General features: G+C 42.9%; 1 protein-coding gene across 1 annotated transcript in view; it reads left to right on the top strand.

Annotated features, from left to right (window-relative positions):
- Window positions 1–362: 362 nt before the first annotated feature.
- Window positions 363–18,510, top strand: part of FAM186A (family with sequence similarity 186 member A) — a 95,635-nt gene continuing 77,487 nt past the window's right edge. The window contains exon 1 of the mRNA XM_056119992.1: window positions 363–557. Coding sequence (XP_055975967.1) covers window positions 363–557 — 195 coding nt within the window. The remainder of the gene's footprint in view (window positions 558–18,510) is intronic.

Here is an 18,510-nt window from a genome sequence, read left to right as displayed (position 1 = left end):
CTGGATCTTGAATTCTAACACCTAGATTTCAAGCTCATTTAAGCAGGGCTCTATCTTCTATTTCTTTTAGCGTTCCTGTTGTATATTCCTTCCTACCCTCCCACCCCCCTTCACCCTCCACCATCACAGCATCTAGAATGCCTAGTTCTCTGCTTGGAGTAGACACTCTTTAATGTCTGAGTCAGCGATGTCACATGGGACTATTATGATGTCACCAGGTCTGGAATACCATGTAATTAGCAATAACTTCAGCTAAACTTGTGTAAGCAGGAAAGGTTTCTGACTTCCTTGCAGATACCTTTATTTGCCTCTTTTAATGTGGGGGGGAAAAGCAATAAAAGAAAATCACTCAGTTTGTCAAGATGTTTGTCAAAAAGCAAACCAACATAGACAGTGACTCTGAAGCAGAGAAAGACGTTGTGGGTATCAACCAGCCATACTCGCCCAAACCAGCCACACTCGATACTATACCAGTGGTCCCTAAACTTGAGATCCCGACCCCTGTCCAAAGAATCATCACTGAGATTCAGGAAGCGCAGCGCCAGAGAGCCAGAGAGGTAGGTACTGAAAACTTTACAGATAATTCTGTAGTTTAGTGTGTAGGGTGTTTTGCCATACACACAGTTGACCCATGTTAAATGCTGACACTGCATGTGATAGCCCAACCCCCACCAGGAACTGATCCTAGAGCACAGAGAAAAGAATCCCTGAATACTGCCAGGTGTGGCCCAAAAACCAAAACCAAAAAAAGGGAAAATATGAAAGACAGCTTGCTTTAAATTCTGACTCCTCTTATTCCACTGAAGACTTCATAGAAGAGAAATCCAAAGACAATGAACAAATGAATAACAATCAAAGAAACCCCAAACAACTAAGATAATACTGTGTTTTTCTTTTTCTCCCAGACTACAATAAAATAGACAGATTAAAAATGTAATCTGGGGCTATATGATAGACAGCAGGGAGGGCACTTGCTTTGCACACTGCAGACCCAGGTTCAATCCTTGGTTATCCCATATGGTTTCCTGAGCACCTCCAGGTGTAATTTCTGAGTGCTGAGCCAGGAGTAACCCCTGAATATTGCTAGGTGTCACCCAAAACCACAACAAACAAACAAAAAGAAATTAATTTGGGGGGCCAGAGAGACAGATAGTATAGAAGGTAAGTTACTTGCCTTGAATATATCAAACTGGGTTCTATCCCTGGCACCACATATGGTCCTTGAAAAATGCCCAGGGTCATTTGAGCACAGACACAGGAATAAAACCCTAAACACTGATGGATGTGACCCCTCAAAACAAACCGAAATCATAAACATACCATATTAAAAAAAAAGAAGAAGAAGGAGGAAGAGGAGGAGGAGGAGGAGGAAGAGAAGGAGGAGGAGGAGGAGGAAAGGAAATGAATGCAGAGGAAGTTCTTCCCTGTGTTTAAAGATTGTTGAATATAGGTACTTTATCATTCTCAATGTAGACTTTGCCCTGCTCCAACTTCCCATGACAAGCAACAATTACAAAGCACTTTCATTTAACAGCTTTACTGAAGCATAATTGCCATATAATAAATTGAGTGTTGTCCCCTACTACACCCCTGTTGCCTTTCCTTTGTTGTTGTGATGGCTGACACAACATGCTCACTGTATATCACTGTCCTCCCGTTGTTCATCGATTTGCTCGAGCGGGTCCAGTAACGTCTCCATTGGAGACTTTGTTGTTACTGTGTCTGGCATATCGAATACGTCACGGGGAGCTTGCCGGGCTCTCCAAGAGGGGCGGAGGAATCGAACTCGGGTCGGCCATGTTGGCTGCGTGCGTGCAAGGCAAACGCCCTACCGCTGTGCTATCGCTCCAGTAGAACATGCTCATATTTTTTTTTGGGGTCACATCTGGCGATGCACAGGGGTTATTCCTGGCTCATGCACTCAGGAATTACTCCTGGTGGTGCTCGGGGACCCTATGGGATGCTGGGAATCGAACCTGGGTGGGCCGCATGCAAGGCAAACGCCCTACCCGTTGTGCTATGGCTCCAGCCCCACAGGCTCATATTTTTAGTTGTGCTCATGGGTCGTAGTGTTTGCAACCACTGTTTGCCAAAGTTTCATTATCTTTGTTGTGGTGCTCACAATGATCACACCCCATTTATTGTGGTGCTTAGACACATTTGTCTACCACGTGACCAGAATCACTTGTGGCACGGGGGGGTCACACAATAGAACTGCCAGGGACATGCATAGTGTACATGACAGTAAGAGGGATTGAACTCTTTTCTTGGCAGGGTCCAGGGTTTTCTACTGATGGTACATGACAAGATACGGCTTCCTAAGCCCTTACCTTTCTTCAGGGAGTATGGGATGAGAACAGGACATTCTCAGTGTGGGATGGGTAGAGGAAAGACTCCCCAGCAGCGGAGGCCTCTCGTAGACTCTAGTGCTCTCTCCGGGGCTGGTGTTCTGTTCTGAGATGCTCCTAACCATCATGTCACAGCCTCCCAGAGGGACATCCATGGTCTTCTGGGTGCCATGATGGTGTGGACTGTGGTCGTGAGGCCAGACCCTCCACAAAGCAGGCGTTTTCGTGGGTGTTCTTGGCTAGGGGACTAAGCTGTTGGTGGTGCATTGCTGACTATCTTGAGGGAATTATCATGACTCACACTTATCAGTATATGGGGACAATGACAGAAAGGGCAGAGGTAATGACCCTTTTGGCTCCATACTTCAAATGAGCATCAGTTTTCTCTAGGGTAGTGAAGACATCCGTGGACTCTGCAACATATTCATCACCAGTCTCACCCCATTTGATGTTGGTGGAATCTTGCTCCTAGAAGACGGAACAAGAAGATTGGCTTTCTGTTCACAACAAGCTTTCCACTCTTAGCTTTGACTGTGCTGTAGGTATTTGCTGGAACTTGCTGTGGTGAAATTATGATGTTACACATAGATGATGTAGTTGAGGTCCACGAAGGTGTCTTTGAAGGCCACAATTTCCACTTTTCCAGGGTCAAAAACAGCTCTGATGACAGGCACCCAATCTGGCCAAATTTGTTCACTCAGACCCTCACTATTATGTATCAGGGATGAAGCTAGTGCTATTTAAGAAAGGGCTGCTTCCTGCCCCCCGCGAGCGGCTCTCCAGCACGGCCAGAACTCCAGAACACAGAAACCAATTTCTTAACTATCTGACTTTCAGTAGAAATACTTCCAGGGTCAATAGGTAAAAGAGCAGAAATCCAAAACCAACATTTAATTCTTGAACCCAGCCGTAGAAAGCAAATCACTTCACAATGCTTTTTCAGCATGTCTGATTGGGGGGGGGGGGGGGGTAAACTCTAAATAATAGTGGTGAATCTTTTATTGAAACAATGAATCTAATCAAAGCAGATAGAGTGTTAACTAGAATTCATCTGCCTCACAGGGACGGGGAGGGGTGGGGGGTGGGGTTTTATTGGGGTTCTTCATGGTAAAAAATAAGTATTGGTAAAGGGAAATGTGTTTGATATTTGCATGACTGAGACATAAACCTGAAAGCTTTGTAACCTTTCCCACAGTGATTCAATAAATAAAAAAAAAAAAAAAGAAAGAAAGGGCTGCTTCTATTTTGAGTTTTCTTTTCAATTTGAATGCAGTTGTTTATTAACTGACCAGATTATAAAAATATGGTAGATACCGTAGTTCATTTATATAATCAGCTGGTTGATCTGAATCTTCCCTGTTGCCAGCATCTCCACCTTAACAAAATGGGTGGTCTTTTTCTTCATCCTACCCCAGGAAGATGATAATCTGAAGGGCCAGAGGAAGCTGTTTGCCTCTTTGAAGCATTTTCCAACAGAATAGATCTCATGAATCAGATTCTCCATGCAGACAATGCTATATCTACCAAAAGTTCGGCAATCAGTGTGTTATCTATTAGGGCAATTTGCATTTTTGTGGATTTTGCCATAACCACGCTTGTAGATCAATTCATTGACTGACTTCAGGTTTGGGTATCCCCATGCAATATAGAGTTGTACAATCCTCAGCATGTTGATTGAAACCTTGTTGAGTTTAACAGAGGTGTCATTGAAGACCTGGCAAAGACAGAGAAGCTGCAGTACCTTTTGAATGTTGGGACTCACACCGTAGATTCCTCTGATTCTGATGACAAAAGCCAATTTGGGTTCTGCAGGAATGTAAGAGTTGCCAGCCTTTCTTGCCATCTATCTATATGTATCTGTGTCCTGTACATCTGCTTCTATTCCTTGTGACAATGATTAGGTTTTTTTCATAGATCAGCTTCCTCCTCTTCTTTCTCAGGCTCTTAATCTTTAGCTCTGTGAAATTCTTTCACTTTTTCTCCAGGTTTCTGGCACAACAGGAAGTTTCTTTCTCTTCTCTTGGGTTGCTACTGCTGACTTGGCAGGAACTTCCTTTTTTTTTTTTTTCCTCTTCTGTGCCTTCCATGGTTCCAGTCAGGAGGCCTGCTTCTGTTGAACATGAAAAAGCAGAGAGCCAGGGACTGAAATCTTGATTTCACATTTGCAAGACCTTACATTTGCAAGTCAGAGATTTAGAACTCTTGAGTTATTCTGAATTGTATATATTCAAAGTATGCAAGTTTTTTTGTTTGTTTGTTTGTTTTTTGCTTTTTGGGTCACACCCAGCTATGCTCAGGGATTATTCCTAGCTCTGCACTCAGGAATTACTCCTGGCGGTGCTTGGAGGACCATATGGGATGCCAGGGATCGAACCCAGGTTGGCCACGTGCAAGGCAAACGCCCTACCCGCTGTGCTATCGCTCCGGCCCCTACAAGTTTTGATATCCCTTCATCACATTAACATAATGAGTATATTCTAACTCCCCCCAATTTCTTTATTCTTCTTTGCATTCTCTAAAAACATATCCTTGTACGTATGAATAGTTAATTCATTTTACCAAATATTTTCCTCTGGCATGGTCATTTGGGTTATTTTCAATTGAGGTTATTACAAACAAAGCTGCTATGAATGTTTGTGCCTTTATTTATGTGCTTCTTTATGACTTTATGGATAAGTCATTTGATTTCTTTTGTATAAATACCTAGTTTTGGAATGCTTATGTCATGTGGCATGCAAATGCTCAAATTTTAAAACAAGCTAAAAGTGGGTTCACTGCCTCAAGCATCAGAAAGTCAAACATTTGTATAAGGAAGGTAGGAGCAAAGCTCAGTATTCTTCCGGGTTCTTTAGTTCCAGAGAACATACGGGTAGAAGGAGGGGCTGGGCTCTTCTGTCTTTATCTTTGATGATCTATCTATCTATGTGTATACAAGCGATCTCACTCAGGGCCTCCCTCATACATACAAGGCATGTACTCTATCACTGATTTACATCCCCAGACCTCTCATGTATTTCTTTTTTTTTTCTTTTTGGGTCACACCCGGCGATGCACAGGAGTTACACCTGGCTCTGCACTCAGGAGTTACTCCTGGTGGTGCTCAGGGGACCATACGGGATGCTGGGAATCGAACCCATGTCGGCCACGTGCAAGGCAAACGCCCTACCCGCTGTGCTATCGCTCCAGCCCCCCCTCTCATGTATTTCTTAAATAAATAGGAGGTGGGTATCAGGATAAACAGAATGAGACTTAGACTCTTGGGTGATGATGCCATTGCTTCCTTGTAACATGTCTTACAGGCATTCTGGCTCCCCTGAAGGCAAAAAAGCAAGCAGGGACAAAAGTATGTGTGTGTTTGCTTTTTCTTTCCTTAAAACAGCTGTAACATATTTGCTGCCTCTACAAAGCAGTTCCTGCAAAATAGAGTGCAAGCGAGTTACTATCTTTTGGTTAATCCATTTTATCAATGTCAGGTTGCCTCATCCCATATCAGGTATCCCTGTTCCTTTAGGTTTTCAAAAAACCTAATTTTGTTTTGTTTTTGTGCCACACCTAGAAGTGCTCAAGGACTTCTGGCCTGTTGTGGAGGGCTGGATCCTGTTGTTGCTGGGGGATCAAATGGTATTGGGACTGAACTCCTGGGCCCCAAGTATGTGCCCCAGCACACCAGACTACTTCTCTGGCCACCCAAAACATCAAATATGTTGATCGTTGTTATACTTTCCTGTTCCTCCAAGAAGTATATAAAATTTTTAATTGCTCCTACCCTTTATCAACAAATATTATTAAGCTTTTAAAATTAGCCATCATGAGGTATATAATGTTGTCTCATCATAGTTTCAATATGTACTTTCATAATGACGAATGATTTTAAGCAACATTTCCAGAGTTTATTTGTCCTTCTTTGTATTCTTTGCTAGCTAAAACACTTAGCCCGTATTTGTAAAATTGGACGGCCTGTTCTTCTGACTCTGATTTGCGTTTTATCTTATGTATTCCAAATACGACTTTGTTTGGGTGGTTTTGTTTTTAGGCCACACCTGGCTGTGTTTGGGAGCTCCTCCCAGTATTGTGCTTGGATCTTTCTCTCTCTGTGGTGCTCAGTGGACATACAGTGCTGGGAGTTGCACAGTGGTCCTCACGTATCCAGGGCAGATGCTCTATCACTGACCTACATGCCTGGCCCTGACTACAACTCCTTTATTAAATAGGTCATTTACAAGTACTTTTCCCATTCTGTGACATGTCCTTCCCCCCCCCCCCCCCCCCCACTAATAGTTTGTTCCAAAGAACAGATTTCGGGGCTAACAAGATAGCAGGTAGGGAGCCTCTCTTGCATACAGCCACCCCAAGTTCGATCCCTGGAATTCCATACAGTGCCCCTGAGTCCTCCAGGAGTAATTCTTGAGTACAGATCCAGGAGTAACTCCTGAGCACCACCAGGTGTGGCCCCTGAACAAAATAAAACAAAGAACAACTTTCCTAAATTCAACTCATCAACATTACCTTTGCTTATATTATAGTTTAGGTCAGGTGGTTAATCACAAATCACAAATCAGTTTGGACAAACTGGCAGGCTACCGAATGTAGCCTGCCCACACGGCAGAGTCTGGCAAACTCCCTGTGTCGTACCCAATATGCCACATACCAGTAACAATGATGGGTCTCATTCTCCTAAAGAGCCTTGGATATAATCTCAGGGCTAGGATGAAGGAGACGTTACTGGGGCCTGCTCGAGGCAATCGACGAATAACAGGATGATTTGTGATTTGTGAGTGTAGTGTATCCACACCACAACCACTGCCAAAGTGCCCACGACCCTTCACCACTGCCCTCATGCTACTTCCACTCTATTTTGCTCCTCCCCCACTGCTTGGTGTTCTGTTTTAGAGTCCCGAGGTAAGTGGTTATCTTTGTTCAATACGGCCTATTCCCTTGTTTTGCTGCACTATATACCAGGCACGAGTGAGATCGCCCAGTATTTGTCCTTCTCCCTCTGATTCATTTCTCTTAATATGATCCTGTTTTCCTGGGTGACTGGCACATCATGTTGCAGATCACTTGACTCCTGGATATCTTGCCAAGTATAACAGCTGACTAGAAGTGGGAATAACAAAGGTAACCTCAGCAGAGTGCTTCTGCTTTCCAGTGAACCCACCTTGGTCCCCAGGGGAGGCCTGGGTTGGGCCAGGACTGGTAACTCTGTTATGAGCATCTACACAGCATGAACTGGTACCTCATCAGTTTCCCAAGACAGCTGTCAAGCTGCACCTGAAGTTCCTATGTGTTCTCCACAGGCTCTACCACCCAAATGTTCCAGGAGCCTGCAGACTTGGGCTGAACTCAGGGATTGCTCTTTGCAAAATAGGGAAAGTCAGCCTTGACTCTTGCCCAGGGAGCATAAGGACAGGGGTGGAGGATCTTGGGCACTTTGGTGGTGGTGGTGGTGGGGGGACTACAGTGATTACACCAGAATCATCAATATTAACACTACTTAACCACGTGACCTAAACTAATATATAAATATTAATGTTGTTGAGTTGAATTTAGGAAATTTGTTCTTGCCCAGGTTTTCTGTGATCTTTGCCTCGCCACAGGGGGAAAAAAAATGTCAGGAGGAGGCATTTCATAGTGATGAAAAATAGGTTTATTTTATTTTAATTTTAGAGTTTTGGGGCCACAGCAGGCTGTACTCAGGGTTTACTCCTGGCTCTGGGTTCAGAGATCACTCCTGGTGGGAATCAGGAGATTATATGGGGTGCCAAAGATCAAACCCAGATCTGCTGTGTACAAGGCAAGTGCCCAGTTTGCTGAACAATCACATTAGCCCTCTTCTACACATTTTTGTGTGGGGATAGTGGCCTCCCAAGTAGTGCTCAGGAGGTTTTGATGTTTCATCAATACTTGCCAGGGCTCTGCCGGCTGACTGGTTCAGTGCTTGGGATGAGCAGTGTGGTGCTACTCAGGCCTATTGGTGCAGGAGGCTGCTGGCACCACATCCAACAGAACTTGGGAGATCACGTTGGAGGAGACAGTGGGGAACACTGAACAGGCATATTGCCACTTGACAGGCATGCGCCCAGCCCTTTGAGCTGTCTCCCCAGCCTGAGATTGGGGTTTTTCTGTTTTTCCTGACTCTGCTCAAGAGTGACCCCTTGTGGTGCTCAGGGGATCCTGTCTGATGACACAGATTCAGACCCCGGTCAGATACCTGCAAGCTAAGCGCTTTGACCCTGTACTACCTCTCCAGGAGACTGTGACTGAGTGTTTTTAAATTGTGTTGAGCTGTTTGAGTTCCTTATATATCTTGAATATCAACCTTCCGTTAATTCTAAAATGTGCCAGTATCTTTTCCTAGTCAATTGATTACCCTTCCCCCTCATTTTTCCTCTTCTTTTTTGATGAATCACAGGTCAGATACACAGTTCCAAAGGTTACAAAGTTGTTCATGATTGAGTTTCAGTCATACAATGGTCCAACATCCATCCTTTCAGCAGTGCACATTTCCCACCGCCAATATTCCAAGTTTCCCTCCTGCCACCCCGCTCCCAGACTGCCTATACTGCAGTTTTCTACCATGGACCAGTCTTGTTCCTATTGTCTTTGGATATTATTCTCATAGTAGGTGGTTTTTTTTAAAATATCCCGCAAATAAGTGTGATCATTCTATATCTGTCCCTCTCATTCTTAATTCATCTCATTCAGCATGATACTCTCCATGTCCATCCATGCATTAGCAAATTTCATAACTTCATTTTTAAAAAAAAACTCTGGGACATTTTATTTTTTGCTTTTTAGGTCACACGCAGCAATGCTCAGGTGTTATTCCTGACTCTGCACTCAGGAATTACTCCTGGCGGTGCTCGGGGGACCATATGGAATGCCAGCAATTGAACTTGGGTCAGCTGTGTGCAAGGCAAATGCCCTACCCACTGCACTATCGCTCTGGCCCCATGACTTCATTTTTCTTAGTGGCTATGTAGTATTCCATTGTACAGATGCACCACAGATCTGTTCATCTGTTTGGGGGCATTTGGGTTCTTTCCAGACTCTGGCTATTGTAAACAGTTCTTTAGTGAACATAGAAGTACAGATGTCTTTTCTGCATTTTTTTTTTGGCCCCTATGATATATTCCCAGGAGCAGTGTAAAATTCAATTTCTAGTTTTTATGAGGATGTTTTGAAGGTTTGCCAGTCCTTGTGGTATGTGATGATATCTCATTGTTGTTTTGATTTGCATTTCCCTGATAAGTAATGTACAACATATTTTCGTGTGCCTTTTGGCCATTTGCATTGCTTCTTTGAGGAAGTTTCTGTTAATCTTTTCTCCCATTTTAAAAATCATTTTATTTTATTTTTGCTTTTTTTTTTTCTTTTTGGGTCACACCCGGTGATGCACAGAGGGACTCCTGCTTCACGCACTCAGGTATTATTCCTGGCAGTGCTTGGGGGACCATATGGGATGCTGGGAATCGAACCCGGGTTGGCCGTGTGCAAGGCAAATGCCCTACCCGCTGTGCTATCACTCCAGCCCCTATTTTTGCTTTTTGGGTCACACCCGGTGATGCTCAGGGATTACTCCTGGCTCTGCACTCAGGAATCACTCCTGACAGTGCTCAGAGACCATATGGGATGCTGGGGATTGAACCCAGGTCGGCCATGTGCAAGGCAAATGCCCTCCCCGCTGTGCTATCACTCCGCCCCCCCCCCCCGTTTCTCCCCATTTTTTCAATGGGATTAGGTGTTTCTCACTTGTAAACTTCTACCAGTGCCTTATATATCTTGTATATTAACCCTTTGTCAGATGAGCATTGGGTAAATAATTTCCGACATTCCATGGCTGTCTTTGTGTTCTGGTCATCATTTCCTTTGAGATGCAGACGCTTCTTAGTTTAATGTAGTCACAGTTATTTTTCTTTGCTTCCACTTGCTTGGTCAGTGGTGCCTCATGCTTGAAGATGCCTTTAGTGTCAATGTCATGGAGAGTTCTGGCTATGTTTTCCTTTGTGTATCTTATGGATTCAGGTCTGAAGTCAGAACTGATAAATCTTTAATCCTTTTGATTTGACTTTTGTGCATGACATTAGAAAGAGGTCTGAGTTCATTTTTCTTTTCTTTTCTTTTCTTTTTTTTTTTTTTGCACAAAGTGGACCAGTTTTCCCAATACCACTTGTTGAAGAGGCTTTCCTTGCTCCACTTTATATTTTCATTCCATTACTGAAGATTCATTAATGTTGTACCTGAGAGTTTGTCTCAGGATACTCAATTCTATTCCATTGGTCTGAGGGTCTGACTGCCAATACCATGCTGTTTTATTTATTGCTGCTTAGTAGTGCAATTTGAAGCACCTATCTTCTTTTCCTCAAGGATTGCTTTAGCTATTTGTGGGGTTTATTGTTCCATATGAACTTCAGGAGTGTTTGATCTATTCCATAGTACAGCACATAGGACATTTGCATTGCACCTGGCCAACCCAGGTTTGATCCCTGGCATCCCATACGGTCCCCTGAGCACCATCAGGAGTAATTCTTGAGTGCAGAGTTAGAAGTACCCCCTGAGCACTGCCAGGGTTATTTATTTATTATCACTTGCATCACGTGTCATCTCGTTGCTCATCTATTTGCTCGAGTGGGCACCAGTAGCGTCTCCGTTCATCCCTGTCATGTGCTAGTGTAGCCCAATGGCATCTACTCACTCTCAGAACACAAAGAGCACCAAAACGTTTGTTCAGGGTCTTGACGAAGAAGTCCAACCATCTTTTAGGTGAGTGGCCAGGCACTCTTTTGACATCTTGTGGAATCCAGTCAGTGATGGCTCTAGTCCAGCAGTCGTCTCCAAATTGCATTACGTGTCCAGCCCATCTGATTTGTGACACCTTGGCAAATGAGGCAGCATTCCTGATCCTCAATCATCAACAGAGGTCGGAACTCCAGATTTCTTCTCTCACTTGAGTGAAGCGTGATACTCTAAGCATAGCTCTTTCAATTCCTCTTTGGGAGACCTGAATAGCATTCTCATCCTGTTTTTGTAGGGCCCAGGTCTCTGAGGTGTATGTTAACGCAGGAAGAACAGTAGAGTTCGAAAAGATGTGCACGGAGCCGGAGGTTCTTTGTCCTCTTTTTTTTTTTTTTTTGGTTCTTTGTCTTCTTACCAACTTCTTCGATGCTCTTGAAACGTATTTATTAAAGACAAATAAATGAATAAATTAATAATTTAACACCACTCCCTCCAACAGTGTCAACTTCCTTTCACCAGTGTTCCCAGGTTTTCTCCCAACCCTAACCCTCAGTCCACCATCACCTATTAACTTGACAGGCACATTGGCTGCCATTTAGTTCTCATTCAACCACCACAATCATGGTCATCCTGTTGTTCGTCGATTGCCTCAAGCAGGCACCAGTAATGTCTCCTTCTTCCTAGCCCTGAGATTTTAAAAGAGCCATATTCAATGCTCTTTCAGGGCTAGGAGAATGAGACCTATCATTGTTACTGGTATTTGGCATATTGAGTATGACACGGGAAGTTTGCCAGACTCTGCCATGTGGGCAGGATACTCTCAGTAGCCTGCCGGATTCTCCAAAGTAAAAACGAAATAATAAGATGTTGCGGCTGCAAATGTGACCACACGCTTCCGGGAGCTGGGTTTTATAGTCTCTAGGTCTTGGCCATTGATGGGACCACCTGGCACCAGCAGCACTGGTGGGAGTAACGCCTACCTACTGGAAGATGGGGGATCTGGGTGGAGAAGGCCCAGTCTCGATTTGAGCAGGCTTGGAGATCTCATCCCCAGGATCCGCATGCCTGGGTTCTTCTGCTGGTTCCTTCATGCATGAGGCTTGTCTGGACATGTGGAGAGTGGTCTCAGCATGACTGTGGCTGGTTCTGGAGGTCTTTGGCTGCCGGAGCTCTGCTCGGGGTAGGGAGGGAAACTCAACCTGCCCCCCTCCAACGGGCCCCATTGAGGACATCCAGGTGCGGGGGCAGGAGACACTCATTTAACAATTCTGTTAAATTTGTGTTTTGGATATATGACTATACCCCTCATTTGTATCACTGGTATACCTGAACAGCCCTGATGCCTGTTAATCCATTACTTCTTGTTCTCTTCTTCCCCATTTGATTTCTTTCCTTCTCTGTCTGTCTCCTCTATAAACATTGGGGTCAAAGATGATCTTTTGATCATATTTTACTACAATACATTTCCTCATCCACAGATAAGTGAGATCTCACTGTGTTTGTCTTTCTTCTTTTGGCTTATTTCACTCAACATGTCTTTTAGTTCCAACCATGTTGCAGCAAATTGCATGATTTCATCGTTCCTTGCAGCTGCATTGTATTTGATTGTGTATCTGTACCACATCTTCATAAACCATTCATTTGTCACTGGACACCTAGGTAAATTCCATATCTTAGCTATTGTCTGCAATAAATAATGGTATGCAGATGTCCTTTTGGGAGAACGTTTGTATGTCCTGGGGATATATGCCCAAAAGTGAAATTGCTGGATCATATGGCCGTCAGTTCTAAGTTTACTGAGAACTCTCCTTACTATTTTCCACGGGAATTGTATGAGACAATTTTCCCATCATCAGTCGACAAGAGTTCCTTTTTTACCACATCACTGCCAAGACAGATTGTTCTTTTTATTTTTGATACGTATCATTCTCACACGTGTGAGATGGTATCTCAGTGTCTTGATTTGGATTTCTCTGATGATAACTGATGCTGAGCATTTTTTTTCATGTGCCTAATGGCTACCTATATGTCTATTCATTTCCTCTCCCCATTTGTTGATAGGGTTTTTGAATTTTATTTTGCTGATCTTTGTGAGTACTTTATATATCTTGGATATCAAACCTTTATCTGATGTGTTGAATGTATTTTTTTCCCTATTCAATTAGCCGTCTTTTAGTTTTAGTTCATGGTGGGTTTTTTTTTTATCATGCAGAAGCTCTTTAACTTTATGTAGTCCCATTTATTTACTTTCAATTTTGTTGCCTCTGCCAGACTATTGAAGGCACCATTGAGGTCCAAATCTTGAAATGTTCTGCCTAGATTTTCCTCAGTGTACTTTATAGTTTCTGGTCTGATCTCAAGATCTTTGATACACTTTGAATTGACTTTTTATTAAAAAATTGAATTTTTTTATGTAGGAGTACTGCTATTTATTCAGCCACTGAATAACTGATTGAATTGGGCATGAACTCCACCTTACTTTTTTTTTTCATTACCGAGAGTATTCGATATGCCAGACACAGTAACAACAAAGTCTCCAATGGAGACGTTACTGGGCCCACTCGAGCAAATCGACGATCAACGGGAGGGCCTTTACTTTACCTTTACCTTTATAATTTTATTTATTGAATCACTGTGAGAGCAGTTACAAAGTTTTTGGGTTTAAATCTCAGTCACACAATGAAACACCCGTACCTTCACCAGTGCCCATTCTCCACCCCCACAAAATCCCAGTATAACCCCATCCCACACCCTCCCCCTACCTGTGGTGCAGATGATTTCCACATTACTCTCTCTCTACTTTGATCACATTCAATATTTTGACACCAGACCCACCATTACTATTTGGGATTTTACCCCAACACTCAGATCTGCTGAAAAGGCAACAGTAGGCAATTTGTTTTCTATTGCTGGTTATGAATAACATATGATGTTGCGTGGCTGCAGTAGTGGCCGTGCGATTTTGAAAACCCTAAATTTTAACACTTAAATCTGGAGGAATTTCTGCCAAAACTTGCTGGGTTTCGAGATTTGTTCCTGAGTCTCTGGGATTATGGCCGTTAAGTAGCTTGATCAGGAGCCAGAGATTGAATTGACTTTTGTGTGAGGTGTAAGATATGGATCCACCTTTAGTTTCTTACATGTACCTATAAAACCAAGCTCCTGGAAGAGAACAAGGCAGTCTCCTGCGCCCGCGCCTGGCTGTCCTCCAGCCCCTTGGAGGAGGGCGGGTTAAGTTACCCCCTCCGCTCTGAGCAGAGCCCCGACTTCTCAAGACCTCCGGGACCCAGCCAGGCTGAATGCTGAGACCACTCTCCACACTCTTGGACAAGGAACCGGCAGAGAAACCCAGGTGTGAGGGACCCGGGGCTGAGATCTCCAAGCCTGCTCGGTTCAGGACTGGGCCTCCTCCACCCAGCTCCCCAACCTTCCAGTAGCTAGACAGTTACACCCACCAACTGCCATGTAACCCCATCAACAGCCATCCAGAGACTATAAAACCAAGCTCCCGGAAGACCTCTTCTCTACTTCTCACTCTTAGAGAACCCGCCAGGCTACTGAGAGTATCATACCCTCCTATATGCTTGACTGGGAACACCTGTAAAGGTGATTAGAGGCTGCCCCAAAAGCCTCCATCCATCTCGGAGAGCCCAGCAAGCTACTGAGAGTATCCTGCCTGCACAGCAGAGCCTGACAAGCTACCCGTGGCGTACTCGATATGTCAAAAACAGTAACAATGAATGGTCCTCATTCCCCTGACCCTGAAGGAGCCCCCAATATGTCATCGGGCTACACTTGCACATGACAGGGATGAATGGAGACGTTACTGGGCCCGCTCGAGCAAATTGAAGAACAACAGGGTAATAATGATAGTGATAGTGATGTACCTATCCAATTTTCCCAGCACCATTTATTGAAGAGGCTTTCTTTTCTCCATTTCTTGTTCTCAGCTCCTTTATTGAAAATTAACTGTTGAGATATATATACAGGGTTTTGTCATAGGGTATTCAATTCTGATCCATTGAATTGAATGGATCAGAACGTCTATCTTTATTCCAGAGGTATTTGATTTTTTGAGGCACAAATGTGAATGGGATTGTTTTTAAATATCTCTTCTTCTTTATTATTTGTATATAAGAAGGCCACATAATAATTTTGTAGCCTGCCACTTTATTACACAAATCTATTTTTCTAGGAGCTATTTTTGTAGTGTCTTTAGAATTTCTAAAGCTAGTATCATGTCATCTGCAAATAGTGAGAGCTTGACTTCATCTTATTTGGATTCCCTCTTTCTTGCCTAACTGCTATGGAAAGTATTTCCACTACTATATTGACTAAAAGTGGGAAACCTTGTCTTGTTCCTGACCCTAGAGGGAAGGCTTTTATTTTTTCTCCATTGAGTATGTTTGCTGTGGGCTTGTGGTAGATGGCTTTGACTATATTGAGGAAAGTTACTTCAATTCTCATTTTATTGAGTTTTTTTTAAATCATGAATGGGTACTGAATCTTGTCAAATGATTTCTCCGCATCTATTGATAAGATCATATATGATTTTTATTTTTATTTTATTGATATGGTGTACTTTGTTGATTGACTTATATATGTTAAACCATACTTGCATCCTTGGAATGAATCCTACTTAGTTATGATGTATGAACTTTTTGATGAGTTATTGTATTCTATTGCTAGTATTTTCTTGAGGATCTTTGTGTCTGTGCTCATCAATAATATTGGCCTGTAGTTCTCTTTTTTGTGTGGTGTTTGTGTCTGCTTTTGATATCAGGTGATGATTGCTCATAGAAACTGTTTGGGAGTGTTTCTGTTTCTTCAATTTCCTGAAAGATCTCAGTAGTGAATTAATTTGGGCCTGGGTTTTTGTTTGGGGGAAGACTTTTGGCTATCTTTTCAATTTCCTCAAGAGCGATAGGTCTGTTCAGGTATTCCAAATCATTTTGGTTCAGCCTTGGGAAGTTATTGGAGTCAAAGAATTTATCCATTTCTTCTAGGTTCTCTCATTTCATGCCATAAAGATTCTCAAAGTAATCTCTGATGATCCTTTGAATTTCTGTGGTGTATGTTGTGACATCCTGCTTTCATTTCTGATTCAGTTTATTAGAGTTCTCTCTCTTTCTCTCTCTCTCTTTCTCTTTCTTTCTGAGTCTTACTAGTGGTTCATCGATTTTGTTTATTTTTTAAAGAATCAGCTCTCTGTTTCATTGATCTTTTGGATTTTCTTTCTGGGATTCAAGTTTATTAATTTCTACTCTAAATTTATTATTTCCTTCTTCCTGCTTGCTTTGGGTTCTTTTTGTTGGTATTTTTCAGTTTCTCAAGCTGTGCATTCAAGTTATTTACGTGGGCCTTGTCTTCCTTCCTGATGAATGCTTACAGAGCTATAAACTTTCTTTTTAGCACTGGCTTTTGCTGTGTCCCACAAGTTCAGTTAGCTTGTGTTAGCTTGTGTCCTTATTCTCTTTTGTTTCCAGTAATCTTTTGAGTTTCCCTTTGATTTCATCTCTGACAGACTGGTTGTTCAGTACGGAACTATTTAATTTCTTGGTTGTTTGATTTAATTGTTTGTGATTAACTTCTACTTATAGTGCATGTGGTCTGAGAAGATAATTGATACAATTTCTATCTTTTTGATTTTATGGCTGTATAATTTGTGGCCCAGCATGTAGTCTATTTTTTGTTTTGGCTTTTTGGGTTACACCCAGCAATACACAGGGGTTACTCCTGGATCTGCACTCAGGAATTACCCCTAGCGGTACTCAGGGGACCCTATGGGATGCTGGGAATCAAACCCAGCTTGGCCGTGTGCAAGGCAGACGCCTTACCCGCTGTGCTATTGCTCCAGCCCCACATGTGGTCTATTTTGAATAATGTTTCATGTGCATTGGAGAAGAATGTATATTCAGTTTGGGGAGGACGAAAAGCCACATGTATATGTATGTATATAAAATACATACATACACCACCATCTTCCATTTCTTCCTTCAAATGCAGTATTTCCTTGCTGCATTTTAGTCTCATAGATCTATCACGAGGTGACACAATGGTGTTGAAATCTCCAGGTGGTTTTATTTTTCTTTTTGGGTCACTTCCAGCAATGATCAAGAGTTATTCCTGGCTCTGCACTCAGGAATTACCCCTGGCGGTGCTCGGGGTGGTGTTGAAATCTCCAACCATTATTGTGTTGCTATTAATGTCCTCCTTGAAATCTATTAACACTTGTTTAACTATTTTGCTAGTCCCTCATTGGGTGTATACATGTTTAGGAGTATTTCTTTCTGATGTACATATCTCTTGATTATTAAAAAGTAATCCTCTATGTGTCTAATAATCTTTTTGAGTCTGAAGTCTATGCCATCTGATAATAGTGTGGCCATATATGGCCACCCCAGACTTTTTGAGAGAGTTTTTTTCTAATTTTTTTCCTTTTTGTGTCATACCTGGCAATGCTCAGGCATTACTCTTCGCTTTGCAGTAAGGAATTACTCCTGGTGCTCAGGGGACCACATATGGGATGCCAGGGATCGAACCTGGGTCAGCTGCATGCAAGGCAAACACCCTAACCACCGTACCCACTCCAGCCCCTTGAGGGAGTTTTCTTTTTAATTGAATCATTGTGAGATACAGTTACAAAGCTTTAATGATCAGATTTCCATCATACTATGTTCCAATACCCATTCCTCCACAAGTGTACATTTCCCACCACCAAATCTCCAGTCTCCCTCCTGTCCCACCCTCTCCCTCCAGCCCGCCTCTATGGCAGGCACTTTTCTTCTCTCTCTCTCTCTCTCTCTCTCTCTCTCTCTCTCTCTCTCTCTCTCTCTGTCTCTTTCTCTCTCTCTCTCCTTCTCTCCTTTAGGGCATTCTGTTTTGCAATACAGATACTGAGAAGCCATCTCGTTTGGTCCTTTACCCATCAGCACACATCTTCCATCCAGAGCATTCCCTTCCAACCATTATTGTGATAATGGACCCTTCTCTATCCCAACTGCTATCTACCCTTCCAACCGTAGATCAATCGGGAATCGTTTTCATGAAAGATTGTCTCCCAGCTTTTGACTTTGAATCTGTGTTTGCTCTTGACTATTCAAATGTGTTTCCTGCAGGCAACAGAATGTTGGGTTCAACTTTTATTTATTTATTTATTGCTTTTTGGGTCACACTCAGCAATGATCAGGAGTTACTCCTGGCTTTGCACTCAGGCATTACTCCTGGCGGTGCTCTGGGGACCATATGGGATGCTGGGAATCGAACCCAGGTCGACCGCGTGCAAGGCAAACACCCTCTCCTCTGTACTATTGCTTCAGCCCCTGGGTTCAATTTGTATATCCATTTTTACACTCTGTGTCTCTCAATTGGCACATTTTGACATTGAAAGAGAGTTTTGTCATGGAGTTTTGTGCCATATTTCTGT

This window comes from Sorex fumeus, unplaced genomic scaffold (genome assembly GCF_029834395.1).
Source record: "Sorex fumeus unplaced genomic scaffold, SorFum_2.1 ptg000042l, whole genome shotgun sequence".
NCBI lineage: Eukaryota > Metazoa > Chordata > Mammalia > Eulipotyphla > Soricidae > Sorex > Sorex fumeus.
Note: the sequence above shows the minus strand (reverse complement) of the source record. Positions and strands in the feature narration are given on the sequence as shown.